A 20,596-nucleotide genomic window follows, 5' to 3' on the forward strand; every position below is an offset into this window, starting at 1 on the left:
TGAAAGAACAGACCTACAGAAATGGAGAACAGCTTTGCTGCCAGTGAGTTATGAGGGAGGCCCCCATGTTAGGAAAATGGTGCAGTTTTATCTATAGCGCAATCTACATCCTAACACCATCCTAGGCTCTAGCCCCCGCCACCATTGCTGGAAGCCAGGTGGCCACATGGACCAACCACCGGTGTCAAGCTCCACCCCACCCTAATGGGATTCGCTGCTCCTACTTCCCTGCCCACCCTCTGGCGAAGTTTTAAAAGGGCCTATTCCTGAACACGTGGCTCTCTTGGCTCCTCTTGTCTCTCTTCTCTCTCTTTTCTCCTCGCTAGCTCCTCTCATCTCTGTCTCTCTCTTACACTCTCCTCTCTCTTTTCCTTCTTCGTCCCTTCCCTCCAGCCTGCTGGGTTTTCCCCCAATAAACCCTTTCCCTTACTAAGGTGTTTGGTGTGTTCTGTGACAGCCTAACACCCCATAGTTATGAACTACCTCTGTCTACACTGCAGCAGTGGTTACACAAATCTGTATGAGGACAGAGAACTACATGCACATGCTGAACCAATGCCATGCCAACTTTCTTTTTTGAGTTCTGCATAATTCCCTGAAATATAACCAATGGGGGAAGGAAAGGCAAAAGGACTGGGTGAGGAGTACAATGGACCCCTCTATACTATCTCCACAAATTCCTGTGAATCAGTTATTTCAAAATAAAAGATTAAAAAATTAATACTTGGCCGGCGCTGCGGCTCAATAGGCTAATCCTCTGCCTGCGGCGCTGGCACCCCAGGTACTAGTCCCGGTCAGGGCGCCGGATTCTGTCCCTGTCGCCCCTCTTCCAGGCCAGCTCTCTGCTGTGGCCCAGGAGTGCAGTGGAGGATGGCCCAAGTGCTTGGGCCCTACACCCCATGGGAGACCAGGAGAAGCACCTGGCTCCTGCCATCGGATCAGCGCGGTGCGCCTGCCGCAGCACGCCGGTCGCGCCAGCCATTGGAGGGTGAACCAACGGCAAAAGGAAGACCTTTCTCTCTGTCTCTCTCTCACTGTCCACTCTGCCTGTCAAAAAAAAATTTTTTTTTAATACTTACTAGCTGATTTTTTTTTTAAGATTTATGTATTTATTCGAAACGCAGAGTTACAAAGAAAGAAGCAGAGGCAGAGATAGAGAGAGAGGCATTCCATCCACTGGTTAACCACCAAGATGCCCACAACAGCTGGAGCTGTGCCATTCCGAAGCCAGGAGCCAGGAGCTTCTTCCCAGTCCCCCACGCAGGTACAGGGGTCCAAGGAACTGGGCCATCTTCTACTGCTTTCCCAGGCCATAGTAGAGAGCTGGATCAGAAGTGGAGCAGCTGGGACTCAAACCGCACCCATATTGGATGTCAGCACTGCAGGTGGAGGCTTTACCTGCTATACCACAGCGCCAGCCCCTAACTGACATTTTTTTTATTAGTGTAACTAAACCCTGAGGCAAATAGGGTCAAGCAATTTTGTTAACAGCTCTAAGTTAAGAATATGCTGTAGGGGCCAGCACTGTGACACAGCAGGTTAAGCTGCCACCTACAGTGCCAGCGTCCCATATGGGTGCAGATTCAAGTCCCAGCTGATCAAGTTCCGATCCAGCTCCCTGTTAATGAGCCTGGAAAAGCAGCAGAAGATGGCCCAAATTCTTGGGGACCTACTCCTACGGGAAAAACTTGGAGGACGTTCCTGGCTTTGGCCTGGCCCAGCCACCAGGGAATGGAAAATGCTTTCTCTCTGCTTCTCTCTCTGTACCTCTGCCTTTCAAATAAATCCTAAATCTTAAAAAAAAAAAAAAAAAAAAAAAGAATACGCTATAACTCCCAATGATTCACCTGAGGTTTAGCAGCATATGCTGCCTCAACAATTCAAAAAATAAATAACTTACAGAAAATAAATTATTATAATTTTCCAGATCTCAAGTTCCTTAGTTCTATCTTTGGAGAACATCAGCTATCTGCACAGGCCAAGCTATCAGTTAACCTGCATTGACACCTAGCTGCTTCTCTCTTGCAGAGGCTACTGTAGCAGCCTCCTCCCTTGCAGCTCCATGTCACCCCACTACTGCTCTTTCCCTACCCCTTTAACCCTTCTTGGGCACAGCTCAGAGACTTATCTCCCAAAACACCACTTTTCCTCATATTCTATGTTGCCCAGATGGCAGAACTTTATAAGACAGGAAGAAAATTAAAGAGACATATTTCAGTTTAATTTAAGAAAAAAGCTTTAAAAATAAACACAAACCAATACTGCAAAGAGCTGCTTCCTGAGGTAGGGAGTCCTGTGTCACTTGATATATTCAAGCATATGGGAACCTGAACCATCTAAGCTATGAGACCTATCCCAAGCAAGTATCTCTCATTCTCCATCATTTCCCTAAGAGTCAATCCTCCTTTCCTCACCTGTGTTCCAAGCCACCCTCTCAAAGCCAGCCTCCAACTTCCCCCCAACCCTTCCTACCAGCAGTACTCAACAAGGCAAGCACCTACATACACTCATGGCCCTCTGTTCCTCAGCACCTCTCGCATCATCCGCTATTTTTTTTTAAATTATTTTATTTAAAAGGCAGAGTTACAGAGAAAGACAGAAATAGAGAAGTACTCCATCTGCCAGATCACTACCCAAATGGCTCCAACAGTCCAGGATAGGCTGGGCTGAAGCCAGGAGTCAGGAGCATCCTCTAGGTCTCCCATGTGAATGCAGGGGCCCAGGTACCTGGATCCTCCTCCAGCTACCTTCCCAGATGCATTAGCATGGAGCTGGATCCCAAGTGGAACAGCCAGGACCCAAACCAGCGCCCATATGGAATGCCGGTGACGCAGGGGGCGGCCGAATCCACTTCGCCATAGTGTAGGCCGCATCTGCTGTTTTTCATACCTGGATGACTTCCCTCTTCCTGCCTTCCATCTTCCAAGACGCAGTGCAAACTCCAACACGTGCAAGAAACTTTTCCAACCCCATGCTTACTATACCATTCCCCTACCAATCTGGTCATTAATTCTCTTTCATGTCTATATACCCTGATTATCAGCTCTAGGACAATGCAGGATACACAGGATCCTGTCTGCTAGAAGACAGTCTCCATCAGGGACCATACACAATCAACCAGCCCCTTCCCTACTGTGGTTTCTCTGACACAAGCCTCTTCCCAGGAAATCCACTGTTGCCCAGCATACCAATCATTCCTTTGGTCCACTGAATTAAATACAGTTAGAAGCAATATAGATGTACATGAAGGTGTAGCTCAGTCTCTTTGGGTCTTCTGCCCCTCAATCCACCCAGAAATGCCCGTGACCTCTAAGGAAGAAGCAACAGATGGGGCAGAAGTCTCTGAGTCTGGCTTTTGAGATCCAACTGTGAATTGTGACTAATAGACTATAAAACCCTGTCTCAGTACAAATTATTACTCATCACTCCACTTTCAAGTTAACATCACCAATTCTGTTTTTAATGTCTCATCTTTTTCAAACAGGCTTCATTTAGGTATCCCCATCTGTTCCCTAATGTCCCCTTATCCAGCTAAGGGCCCTCTTTTTCTGGTCACAACTCTACTCAAAAACTCTTAAATTACACTTCAGACACCAAGAAGCAGCTCCTATTCTTCATCTACTGTTAATATATACATGTATGGGGAGTGACTGCTAACAGAGATGAGGATTCCTTTTGGGGTGATGGAAATATTCTAGAATTAGAAAAGGGTGACAGCTGCCTAACTCTGGGAATACTGTAAGAGCCACTGAATTATATAATTTAAAAGGGTGAATTATTTATCATTTTACATAAAGATAAGAGGGACAAGTATTGTTGTAAAGATTAAGCTACCAAAGAAGAAAAAGAAACCAATTTAATTACCACCATGGTAAGAGCTAGCAAGAGAAAGGCAAGAATGGCCTAACCACAGGACAGCTATGGACGGTAAAGTTCCACAGAGAGAAACAAGCACATCTAAGAAGTACATGAATACCTCGGCTCACACAAGGAAGCTGCTCACCACCAGCTTCAGCTGATCAGAAGTACAGTGACACTCCCAAATTGCAGGGATTTTTATGTTAAGCAAACACTGACTGGCTCCCAATCACACAGGAAGCTCGGCTGGATGCTGCATTAGCCTTGAGGTCAAATGACCCAAGTTTTACATATAAAATGTTTTACATTATTGTTGGGGCTGGTGCTGTGGCACAGCGGGTAAAGCCACCGCCTGTATCACCAACAACTCATACGGGCACCAGTTGGAGCCCCAGCTGCTGCACTTCAGATTCAGCTCCCCACTAAGGCACCTGGAAAAACAGTGAAGATGACCCAAGTCCTTGGGCCCCTGCTCCCATGTAGGAGACCAGAAAAGAAGCTCCTGGCTTCAACTTGGTCCAGCCCTGGCTGTGGTGACCATTTGGGGAGTGAACCAGCAGATGGAAGATTCTCTGTCTCTCCCCTCTAACTCTGCCTTACAAATAAATAAATAAAATAAAAATAAAAAATAAAATATTTAAATGTTAGTGTTTATTATTCAGGGACTAATAATAAAGAAAGTTAAGTGGGGCCGGCATTGTGACGCAACAGGTTATGCTGCCACCTGTGATGCCAGCGTCCCACACCGCCCAGGTTCAAATTCCCAGCTGCTCCATTTCCCATCCAGCTCCCCAACGTGCCTGGGACAGCAGCAGAGGACAGCTGAATTGTTTGGGTCCCTGCACCCAAATGGAAAACCGGATGAAGTTTTGGCCTCCTGCGTTCAGCCTTCAGCCTGGCCAGCCCTGGCCATTGTGACCATTTGGGGAATGAACAAGCAGATTGAAGATATTTCTTGCTCTCTCACTCTCTTTCTCTCCCCTTCCCATCCCCTTTCTGTTACTCTACCTTTCAAATACATTTTTTTTTTAAGCTTTATTTATTTATTTGGAAGGCAGAGTTACAGAAAGGCAGAAGTAGAGACAGAGAGCTCTTCCATCCACTAGTTTTCTCCCCAAATGGCCGCAACAGCCAGAGCTGAGCTGATTCGAAGCCAGGCGCTTCTCCTGGGTCTCCCAAGTGGGTACAGGGGCCCAAGGACTAGGGCCATCTTCTACTACTTACAGGGCATAGTAGAGAGCTGGACTGGAAGAGGAGCAGCTGGGACTAGAACAGGTGCCCATATGGGATGCTGGCAATGCAGGTGGAGGATTAACCTACTGCACCACAGCGCTGGCCCCTCTGTCTCTGAAATCAGAAGTTTCTCTGATGGAAATGTGTAACAACCATGCAGCTCCCTAAAACACCCCACAACTCTGAAGGTATATCTGGATTTCTCTTTTCTTATTATTATTTATATCTGTGAAAAAATTTTATGGGTTTCTGAATCATAACCTTGCAGTTATTTATGATCATGATCAAGTCACCAAAATTTGCCATCTCCCAGGGCAGGGGGAGCTATAACCGAAATGTAACTGCCTCCTATCATCTCAATTGAAGCAGATACGCAAAGTTGAAACTGCTATTTTTTCTTGGCTTACTTTGATCTTTGGAGCATCTTAACAAATGGTGGTAAAATCTCTCATCTGTCATAAATAGAGCAAAATATATATCATGGAAGTTATTAATCCGAGATTCTTTAATCCACATGTCATGCTGGCTATATTTCTGCTCACTCATCATTTGGAACCCTGTAGTGGTGTTAAGACGCCTGCACAATCTTTGACCCCCTCCTTAAAAAAAAAAAAAAAGCTGAATTTGGGGCCAAGTGCCATAGCACACGAGGTTAATCCTCCGCCTGTGGCACTGGCATCCCATATGGGTGCCGGTTCTAGTCCCAGCTGCTCCTCTTCCAGTCCAGCTCTCTGCTGTGGCCCGGGAGGGCAGTGGAGGATGGCCCAAGTGCTTGGGCCCCTGCACCCGCATGGAGACCTGGAGGAAGCACCTGGCTCCTGGCTTTGCACCAGGGCAGCTCCGGCCGTTGCAACCATTTCAGGAGTGAACCAACGGAAGGAAGACCTTTCTGTCTTTCTCTCTCACTGTCTGTAACTCTACCTGTCAAATAAATAAATAAAATCTTTAAAAAAAAAAAAAGCAGAATTTAACCTTGATCTCTTTGAAGGTGAGACTCAATTCTACGAGTAGAATGCCGTGGTATTATTACTGTCTACCTTGAAGGCAAGGCTACACAAAGGCGGTACATGGGTTATTCAGCCTGAGAAAAGCTAGCTGCTCTGCCAAGAGGGCACCAGGAGGTCCTTTGCTACAGTCAGTACTCATTCGCTAAGCACGCAGATGATCTGCCTTAGAAGCAGGTTTCACATGACAGCAGCTCCAACCCATCCTGAATCCCTGACCCGCAGAAAACAATGGAAGATAAGTCTTGTTTGTTCTAAGCTATCAACTTTTAGAATAATTCGTTGGGCAACAAAATAAGATTAAATACAGTTTCCTGGCCTGAATTCAGTTGTTCTCAGCATTTATGCAAAACCTCGACCTAACAGCTGAGGATTTCACTGAGAATGTATATGCTTATAAAAAAAGACGCATGTCCACTGAAATGACTGCTAAATGATGAGTAAGAGGATTTCTCTGTTCTGAGTCAGTGCTAATTTTGTTTAGATTAGGGTCTGGCAAATATTTTCTGTATAGAAGCAGGTAGTGTTTTAGGCTTTACTAGCTGTGAGGTCTCTACTGGAATTCTTCAGCTGTGCTGTTGTACTAGGAAAATAGCTATACACAGTATCTAAACAAATGGTCATAGGTTCCCATAGGATTTATCTAGAAAGCAAAGAGGTACACTAGGTTTGGCTCACAGGCTGTAGTTTGCTAACTCTGATCTAGGATCTTCCCAAACTTTTAAGGATATGAGCTTACTGTTTTCAAGAAAGTATTTATTTCTAACATCTTTGAGCCAAAACTTAACATGTCTTTGAGTCTGTACTTGCCTTGTGCTTTCTGTATAATCATAATTACCAGAAACATAAAAGTATATACATACAATTTTTGCAATGTAACTTCTTTTTATTAAAATTTATTTATTTGAGGGGCCAGCGCTGTGGTGTAGCAGATAAGGCCGCTGACTGCAGTGCTGGCATCCCATGTGTGCACCAGTTCAACACCCAGCTGTTCCACTTCCAATCCAGCTCTCCACTGTGGACTGGGAAGCAGTAAAAGATGATCCAAATCCTTGGGCCCCTGTACCTGCATGGGAGACGCAGAAGAAGCTCCTGGCTCCTGAATAGCCCACAGCTGCAGCCATTGGGGCCATCTGGGAAGTGAACCCACGGATGGAAAACCCTTCTCTCTGTCTCTCCTTCTCTTTCTGCCTCTGCAACTCTGCCTTTCAAATCAACAATTAAAAAAAACCAAAAAACACTGTACCATGCTATATAGTATCCCCCCAGAAAATCATGTCTACCTGGAACTTAATTTGACTTCAGAAATGAGTCTCTGCAAAGTTATATATTAAGGTTATACTGCCTGAGGATATGTCCTAATTCAATGACTGATGTTTTTATAAGGAGTGAAATGTAAACAGAGGGAGAATAGCATATGATAGTAGAGACTGGAGTGATGTCACTACAAGCCACAAGTAAGGATTGCTGACAATCACCAGAAGCCAGGAGATAGGCATGGAACACACTGTCCTAGAGCCCCAGGAAGGGACCAAGCATGCTGACTCCTGACTGCAGATGTCTGGCCTCCAAAACTCTCAGCTACTCTTCTCAGATACCACATTCATAATAATTTGTTTATGGTAGGCCCATGAATCTAATACACTCGCCTATTATGAAATTTCAATAATCTCATCATTCGTACTATTAGAAATACTTATCTTCAGCCTGAGAACTGAGAATAATATTCACCATTCAAGGTTTAGAGTTCACAATTTCAGATTAACAATAAGGGATGTTATCTCTACTTAATGCCCTGCCCCTTCCTGGGTACAAAAATGAATCTGGTATATAAAGAACTGAAAATGAATCATGATGAAGAATGGGGTGGGAGAGGGAGTGGGAGATGGGATGGTTGCAGGTGGGAGGGAGGTTATGGGAGGAAAAGCCGCTATAATTCAAAAGATCTACTTTGGAAATTCATATTTATTAAATAAAAGTTGAAAAGAAAAAAATGAATCTGACCTAAGTCTCCACTGGTCTAATGCACTGTGCTGTCAGGCACCAGAAATCCAGTGAGGTCTACCAAAAGGCTGGCAATGCACTAGTACACAGAGGGGCTAATTCAGCTGATACCTAACAGCTTATAAAATCCTCTATCTTCGTTGATGTCCTCCTACTGAAACCTAAGTCTATCTCACACAACACTACAGGTTCCAAGAAGTTTATCTGCCAGATTTAAAGTCTTCTTTTTCACTTGTAACACAATAATGATGAAAACTTTGCCCACAGTTACCACTGGTAGGCTACAGATCACCATTTCATCTTCTGTGTATTTGAAATTTCCCAAAACATGATTATTTTAAGCCCAATTTACATCCAACTCAAACCAGCACAAATATACATGGTTGACTTAACATACCAATGTAACAGAATAATGAAATCAGATTACTGAATATTATCAGACTAAACACTTGCATCTTACCGCTTTCATTTCCTCAGCATGAACTAAAGAGAGGAATCATGAGGACAGCATTGTGGTACAGTGATTTAACTTGTCACCTGCAACGCCAGCATCCCATATCAGAGCATCAGTTCAACTCCTAATTGCTCTGCTTCCAATCCAGTTCCCCCCACAATGCACCTGGGAAAGCAGAAGACAACCCAAGTGGTTTGGTCCTTATCACCCATGTAAGAGACCTAGATGGGGCTCCTGGCTTCCACCTGGAAAAATCTCAGCCATTGCAGCCTTTCAAATCAAAGTTGTTTTTGTTTGTTTTTTAAAGGCAGAGTTACAGAGAGAGAAGACAAAGAGATCTTCCATCCACTGGTTCACTCCCCAGATGGCCACAACAGCCAGAGCTGGGCCAGGCTGAAGCCAGGAACGGGGAGCTTCTTCAGGGTCTCCCACATGAGTGCACGGACCATCTTCCCCTGCTTTCTCAGGCACATTATTAGCAGGAAGCTGGATTGGAAGTGGAGCAGCTGGATCTCAAGCTGGTGCCGATATAGGATGCCAACATCACAGGCGGATGTTTAACCTGCTATGCCTCAATACCAACCAAATAATTCTTATATTTTTTAAAAGATTTATTTATTTATTTGAGAAGCAGAGTTACATAGAAACAGAGATCTTTCAAACACTGGCTCACTCCCCAAATGGCCGCAACAACCAGAGCTTTTCCCGGGTCACCAAGTAGGTGCAGAGGCCCAAGGACTTGGGCCATCTTCCACTGCTTTCCCAGGCACATATGTAGGGAACTCAACTGGAAATGGAGCAACCAAGACTCAAACTCACACCCATACAGGATGCCGGCACTGTCAATGGCAGCTTAACCTAGAATGCCACAGCATTCTTTAAAAAATAATAATAATAAAGAGGCACCATACAGGATAAAAAGTCCCATTTATTTCCTATCAAATTGTGTTACAACATTTCTAAAGCTTAATATTACATGAAACCCCTAAAAGTAGTAGATTCAGAGTTTCCAAAGAGACGTTCCTTTGTAAGCATCTCTCTTGATTAAAATATGACCCAATAGAACTTAAACACATCTCTGATAACTGGTAACTGAATATCTTAAGTTACTCAGCAATTGGCAAGCATGAGAATGAGAACATTGACCACAAAATATCTCTTTCAAAGACCGATTTTCTAGAACGGCTTTTTTAAAAAAAATATATAAAGTGATATTGGCCTACCTTGTTTCCGAACATCCTCCACAGCAGCCACAAGCTCCTCCTTGAGAAACTGACTCTCTTTTGCAATTTTATCCCCCTTCTCCAGGAAATTCTCAGTTGCTTGTTCAACAGACGCAGCCAAAACATGAGCCTTCTTAGAACGACCTCGCTTTTTATTAGAGGGCCCCTTGCTATTTGTGTTTACCAGGGTTGTGACCTAAAAGTTTCATTTTTAAAAAAGTAAATTTCAGTCAACTGAAATGAAAATAGAAAGGATAACATCTTTAAAGACAGTAAGAGTAAGTTATTCACAAAGAAATGAAACATCACATTTATGACATTCCACTAAGCATTAACAAATAACTTACCTCCATCTCTACATTTAAGACATACAGCAATGTTACTATAGTTTCTAAAATAATTTTGCTTTCCCAGTATATGAAACAAATATAAAATGCACTTCAACTCTTTAAATATAATCAATACGTTTTCAGTTTGATTTTACAAATTCAACAGTGATTAGAGACAAGTTATCCATACTACAGGAGTATGCCACCAAGAAGTTCTAGAGAAAGATAAACAGTGAAATGATTTGCGCCTGGCATTGTGGCGTAGCAGGTAACACCACTGCCTGTGATGCCAGCATCCTATGTGGGTGCTGTTGTTTGTTGGTGACCAAGAAGCTTTCAGCTCCTGGCTTCAGACTGGCCAGCGCTGGCTGTAGCAGCCATCTGCATGGTGAATCAGTGGATTGAAAAATCCCTTGGCTGTTTCCCCCTCTAACTCTTTCAAAATAAATAAATAAATCTTTAGCGGGGGGGGGGGGGAGCACAATGCACTGATTAGCTTTACCTGGAGGTTACATTTCACCATTTCTTTTTAAAGATTTATTTATTTATTTGAAAGTCAGAGTTACGCAGAAAGAAGGAGAGGCAGAGAGAGAGAGACAGAGGTCTTCCATCCGCTGGTTCACTCCCCAGTTGGCCGCAACGGCCAGAGCTGCGTCGATCCGAAGCCAGGAACCAGGAGTTTCTTCCAGGTCTCTCATGCGGGTGCAAGGACCCAAGGACTTGGGCCATCTTCTACTGCTTTCCCAGGCCATAGCAGAGAGCTGGATCGAAAGTGAAGCAGCCAGGACTCGAACAGCACCCATATGCGATGCCGGCACTGCAGGCGGCAGCTTTACCCACTACGCCACAGCACCGGCCCCTCACCACTGTTTCAATCTTTACAAAATGTTTTAAGATAATCTGCTTCTGAAGTCTTGTCGTTGTTTATTCATGTAAATCTCAGCAATTAATTAGTAAAGGCTCTTCATAAAGTAAGGAATGATTGCCCAAAGTAGCCTACTGTGATGATGGTTTAACTCCCAGAATCATCATTAACATGTGTAACACCAGATGATCTGTAGGTTGAAGATGATTAAAGATTTGTTACAACGCAAATTTGCCAAATAGAAGACCTACTGAGGGCTACAGTAGATGGGCTACAACCAAGTAAATATTTCAAAGTCTTACCAAACACTCCTACATATAGATATATAAAATACTTGTTTATATTTATGAGTTGGGATGGAGTCTTAAAAAGTACATACCACTTGAACCTCATTTTATCTCTCCCTCTCCTATACTCTTACACTTATTCACACTGATGACAACTATGGCAAACCAAACGTACACAGCTAGTTGCTAACGATTAATGAAACGTCATCACTCTGTTAATCAGTAGTTGTAACAGAACACACTAAAACTATATCCTCACACTGAATTACCTTCTAAGTAATCCTACACAACCAAAGATCCCACCTTGGTTGGGTGCGCCCTCTGAAGAAGGGTGAAGAGCTTTACAAAGTGAAAACACTTGGAAAGATTGAAGAAAATGGTAGTAAGCTAAGGCCAGCACTGTGGCAAGTAAGCTAAGCCTCTGCCTGTGGTGCAGGCATCCCACGTAACTACCAGTTGGTGTCTCAGCTGCTCCTCTCCCAGCCTAGCTCTCAGCTATGGCCTGGAAAAGCAGTAGAAGACAGCCAAAATGCTTGGGCCTCTGTACCACACGAAAGACCCAGGAGAAGCTTCAGGCTCCTAGCTTTGGATCAGCTCAGCTCCTGCCATTGTGGCCATCTGGGGAGTGAACCTGTGGATGGGAGAACTTTCTTTCTATCTTTAACTATACCTCTCAAATAAAATCTTTAAAAAAGTAAAGAAAGAAAATGGTAGTCAGCCATGTCCTAAAGGGTTCGAAAAACCCAGGCATCACTATTTAACTACTATCAGAGCCGAGTCATCAACTACTATCAACCTCAACTCAGCCACTCAGAGTAAGGCTTTGAACTAAGTAATGTCACTCTGTGCACAGCCTAGTGCGACAGACTCATGTTACAACAGCCATGTGCTTGTATTCTCAGATTCTTACCTGAGTGACAAGAGGCTCCAACAGTCTTTCCACTGCCAGAGTCCTGATCTCCAGGCTTTTGGGGTCCCATTTGAAATTTATGTTGCCTGTATGGACAGCAGTCATTTCTAGGGCAAAAACAAAAAGGAAAGTCAAACTCCAAACACAAGATGAAATACATTAACAAATCTCCACTGCTTAAGGGCTTTGTCAGGAAAACTACTTTCACCACAAGATAAAGAATTTTAACTGGCCTGGCACAACAAAGACCAAGTAACCTACAATCACCTACACTTAACGACGACCCTGTTGTCCCCAACACTAGAGGTGCTACAAGGGGGCATTCCCAGACATGCAGCGCCATTCCCTTTGGGGCTTTCTGGCATGGAGACAGGTCCACTTCTAGTCTCTATCCCACCCCACTTGACTTGAGGAGGATGAAAACCAAAGTAAACGAATGCCACTTTTAAAAGAAATCTCCTCAGAAATGAATATAGAAGATCCTGTTTTTTCTGACTCCACATTTATACTACATATTATCTAACAGGGACGCTTCACTGCGTATTTTGATGGATTCTTTGAGACTATCTTGTCTTACTCTATTAAAACATAATGCTTGAGTCTGCTGCCCTCCACATCTACAGCCATTATCACTCTTAGCCAGAGGAAACTTCAAGTCGCCCTTAGTTAAACATCACTGCATCACTGCCAAGGCAAACTTCCATTAGAAGAGGCTGTAAGAGTATGGGAAAGGGTGGGTGCTTGGAGCAGCAATTATGATACCTCCCGGGATGTCCACATCCCATATCAGAGTCCTTAGCTTCCTGTCCTGGCTCATTTTGAGTTCCAGCTTCCAGCTAATGTACACCCTGGAAGGCAGCAAGTGATGGCTCAAGTACTCGGGTCCCTGCCACCCAAGTGGGAGACCCAGGTTCTGTTCTGGACTCCTGGCTTCAGTCCAGCCTGGCCCAGCCATAGCTACTGATGGCATCTGGGGAGTAGACAGAGAACCTCTAGCTCTCTCTCCTTCTTTCTGTCTGTGCTCTTCAAATAAATTAAATAAATTTAAAGATTAAAATTAAGAGATTAGAGGGGAAAAAATTACATAACAGAAAAAGACCAGCAATGTGATGCTGGCATCCTATATTGGAGCGCTGGTTTGAAATGTAGTAGCTCTGCCTCCAATCCAACTCCCTGTTAACGTGCCTTTGATGGTAGTGGAAGATGGCCCAAGTACTTGGGCTCCTGCTACCCACGTGGGAGACTAAGATGAAGTTCCTGGCTTCAACCTGGCCCAGCCCTGACTGTTTGAGTCATTTAGGGAATAAACCAGCAGATGAAAAATCCACTTTCATCTCTTCGCATTTAAAATTATTAGGGGCCAGCATAGTGGCCTAGTGAGTAAAGCCACCACACACAACACTTGCATCCCACATAGGTGCCAGTTCATGTCCTGGCTGCTCCAATTCCAATCCTGCTCCCTGCTATGCTAATGGACTGAGGAAAGCCCAAGTGTCCACACTGTGGTCTAACAGGTTAAGCTGCTGCCTGCGGCGATGGCATCTTGTTTGGATGCCAGTTCAAGTCCCAGATGCTACACTTCCAATCCAGCTCCCTGCTAATGCACCTGTGAAAGCAGAAGATGGCCCAAGTGCTTGGGCCCTTGTCACCCATGTGAGAAATCCAGAAGAAGCTCCTGGCTTCAGCCCATCCCAGTCCAGGCCACTATGGCCGTCTAGGGAGTAAAGCAATGGATTAAAGGTCTCTGTCTCTCCTCTTTCAAATAAGTATTTTTTTAAGTTAAGAATCTTTTTTAAAAAATAACAAAAATATCACTGAACCAACACACAACTACCTAAATAAATATCCTATGACCACAGGTATTCTCAAAACAGAAGAGATGGGAGAGGGAATCTCTTTACACTATGTAGAAGAGAATTAGAAAATTACCATGGTAATAACTGAGACAAGGATCATCAATGGATCTAAAAAAACATTAAGTTAAAGGTTACTAAGTAATAGGATATTTAAAAAGTGCCAAAGTATCACCTGACATACTAATAAAGGACAAGAAACTTTTTTTTTTTTGACAGTTAGAGTTAGACAGTGAGAGAGAGAGAAAGAGAGAGACAGACAGACAGAAAGGTCTTCCTTCCGTTGGTTCACTCCCCAAATGGCCGCTACAGCTGGAGCTGCGCCGATCCGAAGCCAGGAACCAGGTGCTTCCTCCTGGTCTCCCATGCAGGTGCATGTTACCAAGCACTTGGGCCATCCTCCACTGCCCTCCTGGACCACAGCAGAGAGCTGGAGTGGAAGAGGAGCAGCCAGGACTAGAACTCCGCGCCCATATGGGATGCCGGTGCCGTAGGTGGAGGATTAACCAAGTGAGCCATGGTGCCGGCCAAGATACATCTTTATAATGATGATATCTCATGTCACCACCTTAAGCAAATAATTAAAATAAGTGCTAATAATGGGACACCTGGTATTAAATGTCTCTTTTAAGAAGAAATAGGAAGTACCCTTTATCACCCATAATGTATTCTTGAGAAAACAGCTGTTTTACATGTTTAGCCTGAGTCTAATCAACTTCCTTCATGGAGATTCAAATATTTGCTTTTAATGCGGTGGATCCCTTTGGAAGTCTTATGGAGCCTATACCCCAACATTGTTCAACAGAAATACAATATGGAGACACATTATAATCTAAAATTTCCTAGTTGTCACACTGAAAAAAGTGAAAAGAAATTGGTGTGGGGTCAGCACTGTGAGCAGGCGCCCCTACAGGAGCACTTATTCTAGATCCAGCTGCTCTGATTCCAATCCAGCTCCCTACTAATGCACCTGGAAAGCAGAAGCAGCTGGTCCAAGTACTTGGGCTACTGCCACTCAGGTGGGAGACCTAGCAGTTCTTGCTCCTGCTCAGCCCAGCCTAACCACAGCTGTTGCGGGTACTCAGGGAGTCAACCAGTGCATACATGCTTGCTCTGTCACTCCACCTTTCAAATAAATCTTTTAAACATGTATTTCAGAAAAAACAAATGTGTGATACAGTAAAATACCTGCTCCTTTATTAATTAAGATCTGACAAGAGGTCTCAAAACTACAAGAAATAAAGAATATATACTTTTTTAAAGAGTTACTTATTACTTGAAAGGCAGCATTACAGAGCAGGGGGAATGGAGATACAGCATGCATGCATGCGCGCACACACACACACACACCACACACGGTGGGGGTATCTTCCATTGGCTGGTTCACTCTCCAAATACCCACAATGGATGGGGCTGGGTCAGGCCAAAACCAAGAGCCTGGAACTCCATCTGGGTGGTGGAGGCCTAAGCACTCCTATCAACTGCTGCTGCTTCCCAAGAGACATTAGAAGGGAGTTGGATCCGATGTGGAGCAGTCAGGACTTGAACCAGTGCCCGTATGGATGACGGATTCTCAGAGGTGACTTAACCCACTATACCACACTCAGACCCTATATATACATATTTTATTCAAAAACTCTTTATTACCACTATTGCAGATATGAAAAGCCCTGATACTCCTACTGTGCCAAAGTTACAAATACAGCTTAAATGTGTAGTTTGCTGTCTACATTCATAGAAAGAAACGCTAATTTCCTGTTAGAGAGTAAGGAAAACAAAATTTTCCAATCCAAACTCACTGACTCTAGGTTAAGAAACCCTAATCTACACTAACTTTCAAGAACAGAAGCATGTTAAGCAACACAAGACAGAGACAAATACAGAATACAGAGCATCCTACAAGGCTCTGTAACGTCAGGCTGTAACTCTTCAAACTGTCTTGCACAGGCAGGATATGGGAAGCCTGTTCTACACTGAGACATATGCACACAAAGCAATACATGTACCTTGTCTGGAACTTGATTAGAAACAAGCTCTAAACATTCATAGGAAACTAGTCAATCATTAGTATGAAATTTTAATTATAGAATTTCTGTTCAATTTCTCAGAAACAGTAACAGAATTTTGACTGTGCAGAAATGTATTTTCGAGAGACATGCTGAAATACTCAGGGAAAAATGTCAAGATATTAAATCTTGGCCGGCGCCGTGGCTCAACAGGCTAATCCTCCACCTTGCGGCGCCGGCACACCAGGTTCTAGTCCCGGTTGGGGCGCCGGATTCTATCCCGGTTGCCCCTCTTCCAGGCCAACTCTCTGCTATGGCCCAGGAAGGCAGTGGAGGATGGCCCAAGTCCTTGGGCCCTGCACCCGCATGGGAGACCAGGAGAAGCACCTGGCTCCTGGCTTCGCATCAGTGCAATGCACCGGCCGCAGCGGCCATTGGAGGGTGAACCAACGGAAGGAAGACCTTTCTCTCTGTCTCTCTCTCTCACTATCCACTCTGCCTGTCAAAATATATATATATATTAAATATTAGTTAAAAATTCAAGGAGTTCAAGGAATGATTAAAAGTACTTTTGGCTGGCACCGTGGCTCAACAGGCTAATCCTCCGCCTTGCGGCGCAAGGCACACCGGGTTCTAGTCCCGGTTGCCACTCTTCCAGGCCAGCTCTCTGCTATGGTCAGGGAGTGCAGTGGAGGAGAGCCCAAGCCCCATGGGAGACCAGGAGAAGCACCTGGCTCCTGGCTTCAGATCAGTGCGGTGCACCGGCCGCAGTGCACCGGCCACGGCGGCCATTGGAGGGTGAACCAACGGCAAAAGGAAGACCTTTCTCTCAGTCTCTCTCTCTCTCTCTCACTATCCACTCTGCCTGTCAAAAATAATTTAAAAAAAAAAAAACCTTTTAACTGTTGAATATATGTGGAGGTCTATAGGTCAATGTTCATAATTCATTTTTTTGAGAGATCGAGGCCAACAGCCCAAGAGAGAGCGCTCCCATCCACTGGTTCACTCCCTAAATGCCCACAAAAGCCAGAACTGGGCATGGCTGAAGCAGAGAACCAGGAACTCCATCCCCGTATCTCACCTGGGGAGCAGGGACTTAACTACTTGATCCTTTATCTGATGCCTGCCAGGACGCACACTAGCAGGAAGCCGAAGTCAGGGACACAGATGTTCCAAATGGCAGTTTAACCACAAGGTCAAAGGTCTGCCACCCTTTAACTTCTTTGTGTATCTGAAATTTCTCATTTTCTTTTTTAAAAAAATATATATATTTGAAAGGCAGAGTTACAGAGAATGAGAGAGAGATTGAGAGAGATCTTCTATCCACTGGTTCACTCCCCAAATGACAACACCAGGGCTGGGCCAGGCAGAAGCCAGGAGCTTCTTCAGGGTCTCCCACAGGGGAGAGACCTGAATGAAGCTCCTGGCTATCGCCTGGCCCAGTCCCAGCCATTGCAGCCATTTGGGGAGTAAACCAGTGGATAGAAGATGTCTCTGTCTCTCCTTCTCTCTCTGTGCCTCTCAAATAAATTTCTTTTTAAAAAAAAAATCTAAATTTTCATCATTACATTGTGGTTACCCCAAGCATCAAAAAATGCTAAAATCACTGAGATGGGGATGCCTAAAGGAGTCTGGATTTGCCTAATCTGGTAACACAGAATGCCAGGTGCCAGAGAATTTGTTTCACTGCAGGTGGGCAAATTTGCTCTTACAGGCCCATGCTTGGGTTTTTAAAGGTTATTTGACCACTAAACTGATCAACCCAAGTCAGTAAACCTTAGGAGACAGAATGCTCTGGACTGCTAAAGGGCTGCAGACAGTTCAAGCAAATGTCATCAAATGTCACAGATAAGACATTTCAGAAGAAACTATTTGCCTGGTGTATCCTACATTCCACAAGCCCTGCTTCAACACAAATGAAACAGAACTTTCAAGATTTTAGAGGGAGGGAACCAAGTGGCAACTTAAGTGAAGCTAGCTGAAGTGGACATTTAGATACATGTGGTCACATCCGTACTTAATTATTAAACAAGAACATAATGCAGTTTTCCAAAGAAATATACTCTTCTGCTTTTCTTGAAATGATCATTTCTTGGCTTTTCATTTTCCTAATTTTGTTTTTCTGTTTTTTAAGATTTATTTTTTAGATGAAAGTCAGAGTTACAGAAAGAGGAGAGACATAAAGAGCTCTTCCATCCACTGGTTCACTCCCCAGATGGCCACAATGACCAGAGCTGTGCTGATTCAGAGCCAGGAGCTTCTTCCAGGTCTCCCATGTGGGTACAGGGGCCCAAGCACTTGGGTCATCTTCTACGGCTTTCCCAGGCCATAGCAGAGAGCTGGATTGGAAGTAGAGCAGCCAGGACATGAACTGGCACCCATATGGGATGCCAGCACTGCAGACAGTAGCTTTACCCACTACGCCACAGGCCCAACCTCCACATCTTCTTAAGTAATGTCTCTGAGAAGGTTTCCTTCTTTCCCCATAAAAATTCATGAGACTCAGGTACTCGCTAAAGGGGTTAAAAGCAAAGGACTCAATCACTCCTTTACATTCAGAAACTTGAACTATACTGACACTTGAAAATTGAGAACTCATTCAGTGTTTTCAAAATTTTCAATATGCATGATGGAAACGGACTGCCTGGTACAAGCACCTTTAATCAAGTCCTGCCAAGAGTGACATTGAACATTATTAAACCATGCTAGCAAGTCAAGTTGTGCTTTCAATGACTCCAACCCTAAGAGGATTTCAAAAAAGGAAAATAGAGAACTTAAAAGTTAGAGAGAACGTGCTGCACTGAAAAGAACACCAACTTCTGTTACCAACTGTGTCACTAACTTATTCCCTTGACCTTGGGCAAGTCATTGCACCCTTCTAGATCCTCTGCTTGAATGAGGTTCAATTCTTTTTTTTTTTTTTTTTAACTTTTATTTAGTAGATACAAATTTCCAAAGTACACTTTGTGGATTACAATGGCTCCCCCCCCCCATAACTTCCCTCCCACCCACAACCCTCCCATCTCCCGCTCCCTCTCCCATTCCATTCACATCAAGATTCATTTTCAATTATCTTTATATACAGAAGATCAATTTAGTATATATTAAGTAAAGATTTCATCAGTTTGCCTCCACACGAAGTGCCAAATACTGTTTGAGTACTAGTCATATCATTAATTCACATTGAACTACAGAATGAGGTTGAATTCTATACTCTAAGCCCTGCCAGCCCTGACATTGTAATGCTCTTTTCATTTATGTTCTCTCAACAGTCTTTGAATTGTTTTATTCAACTTAATTTTCTCAGGTTTAGAATGTGTTTTTTCTAGCTATATTTTAGGGTTAAGGATATAATGATGCTTTGTGATTCTTTACACCCCGTAACTCAGTGGCCCTGTGCTTTGTGCAGGCAGGCAGGCATTAACTGAACCGAATTTCTGCCAGCTGATTTGAAAATATTTACAAGCCTCCAAGAAAAAGGCTTCTGCCTTAATCTTAGTCATATCTTCTGGTCATCTACAATTAATGGTATTGCTCAAAGACGCTAAACAAATAACTTCTAAACTCTTGGCAGTTTCTAGCTTTCCAATTAACTTACAGAACACTCCTTCGCAAGATCTATTACAAAACATACTGGAGCTAGCCAACCTTAATGAATTACAGCAACCTTAGGTTTCCAAGAGGAACTGTGGTTAGTGGAACTAAATAAAAAGTTAAACTGTAGTTATTCAGTCTTCATTACCTCATAAATGGCAATCCTGGCTATAAAACAAAAAGTCTGCTATAAATTCAAAAAGGGGGTAGCGATGTAGTCATCTGACTAGTACTCTTTATGAAACAAGAGAAATGGAGAAGCACTAAGGAAAAAATAAAAGCACACTTCCATCAGAGTCAAGGGGCTGAGGGCTGGCAAACGACCCCAATCCTGCAAAGACAGGCACACCTTCTCAAAAGCAGGCAGAGGCTCATTACAGGGGCTTGGCCACATCATTCTGAAATGTGTCTACTGCAAAGTTTTACACAATCCTTAACCAAGCTACTGAATGCCAATTTTTTTTAACAGCAAGGTTAAGTTAATGAAATATTAGGGTGGTTCATTTAAATGCCAAATCAGGAAATTTAGAAATTAAAAGTATCTAAAGCAACAAAACTGTCACACTGCACAAAATATAGCATTGCAGATTACTCAGTGCTGTCACAGTTACACCAGGTTGCATTCGTGTTAAGCAGAGCTAACAAAGCTATAGGAATCTCTCAATTTCCTGGTAACTACAAAAAAAAAAGACACAGGGTAACCCTGATAATTAAGGCTCCCGTCCCCCTCACCTGTCACCTTCTGCTTCTAAACTGTAAACCAACTGAGGTCTGAGGGGAAGGGTAAGAAAGTAACAAGTATAAACATGCACAAAGTCCAAGGAAACAGTTCCCTTTTCTAATCACAACTGCAATGTTACCATCCATAACAATTCTGAGTCTATGTTAAACCTGAGAGCCAAAATAAAAAGGTTCCAAGTACCTAACACAAAGCAACTGGATTAATGAGCCAGCCATCATCTGTCTGACCAACCCA

The 20,596-nt window shown here is 43.7% G+C and overlaps 1 protein-coding gene across 1 annotated transcript in view; it reads right to left on the bottom strand.

The window, feature by feature from the left end:
* Nucleotides 1-20,596, bottom strand: part of CTNNA1 (catenin alpha 1) — a 168,422-nt gene that overhangs the window by 127,713 nt on the left and 20,113 nt on the right. Inside the window, exons 2-3 of the mRNA XM_062189066.1 lie at nucleotides 12,168-12,274; nucleotides 9,777-9,972 (exon numbers count right to left, since the gene is read on the bottom strand). Coding sequence (XP_062045050.1) covers nucleotides 9,777-9,972; nucleotides 12,168-12,272 — 301 coding nt within the window. The 5' untranslated portion in view covers nucleotides 12,273-12,274. The remainder of the gene's footprint in view (nucleotides 1-9,776; nucleotides 9,973-12,167; nucleotides 12,275-20,596) is intronic.

Source organism: Lepus europaeus, chromosome 4, assembly GCF_033115175.1.
Source record: "Lepus europaeus isolate LE1 chromosome 4, mLepTim1.pri, whole genome shotgun sequence".
Taxonomy (NCBI): Eukaryota; Metazoa; Chordata; class Mammalia; order Lagomorpha; family Leporidae; genus Lepus; species Lepus europaeus.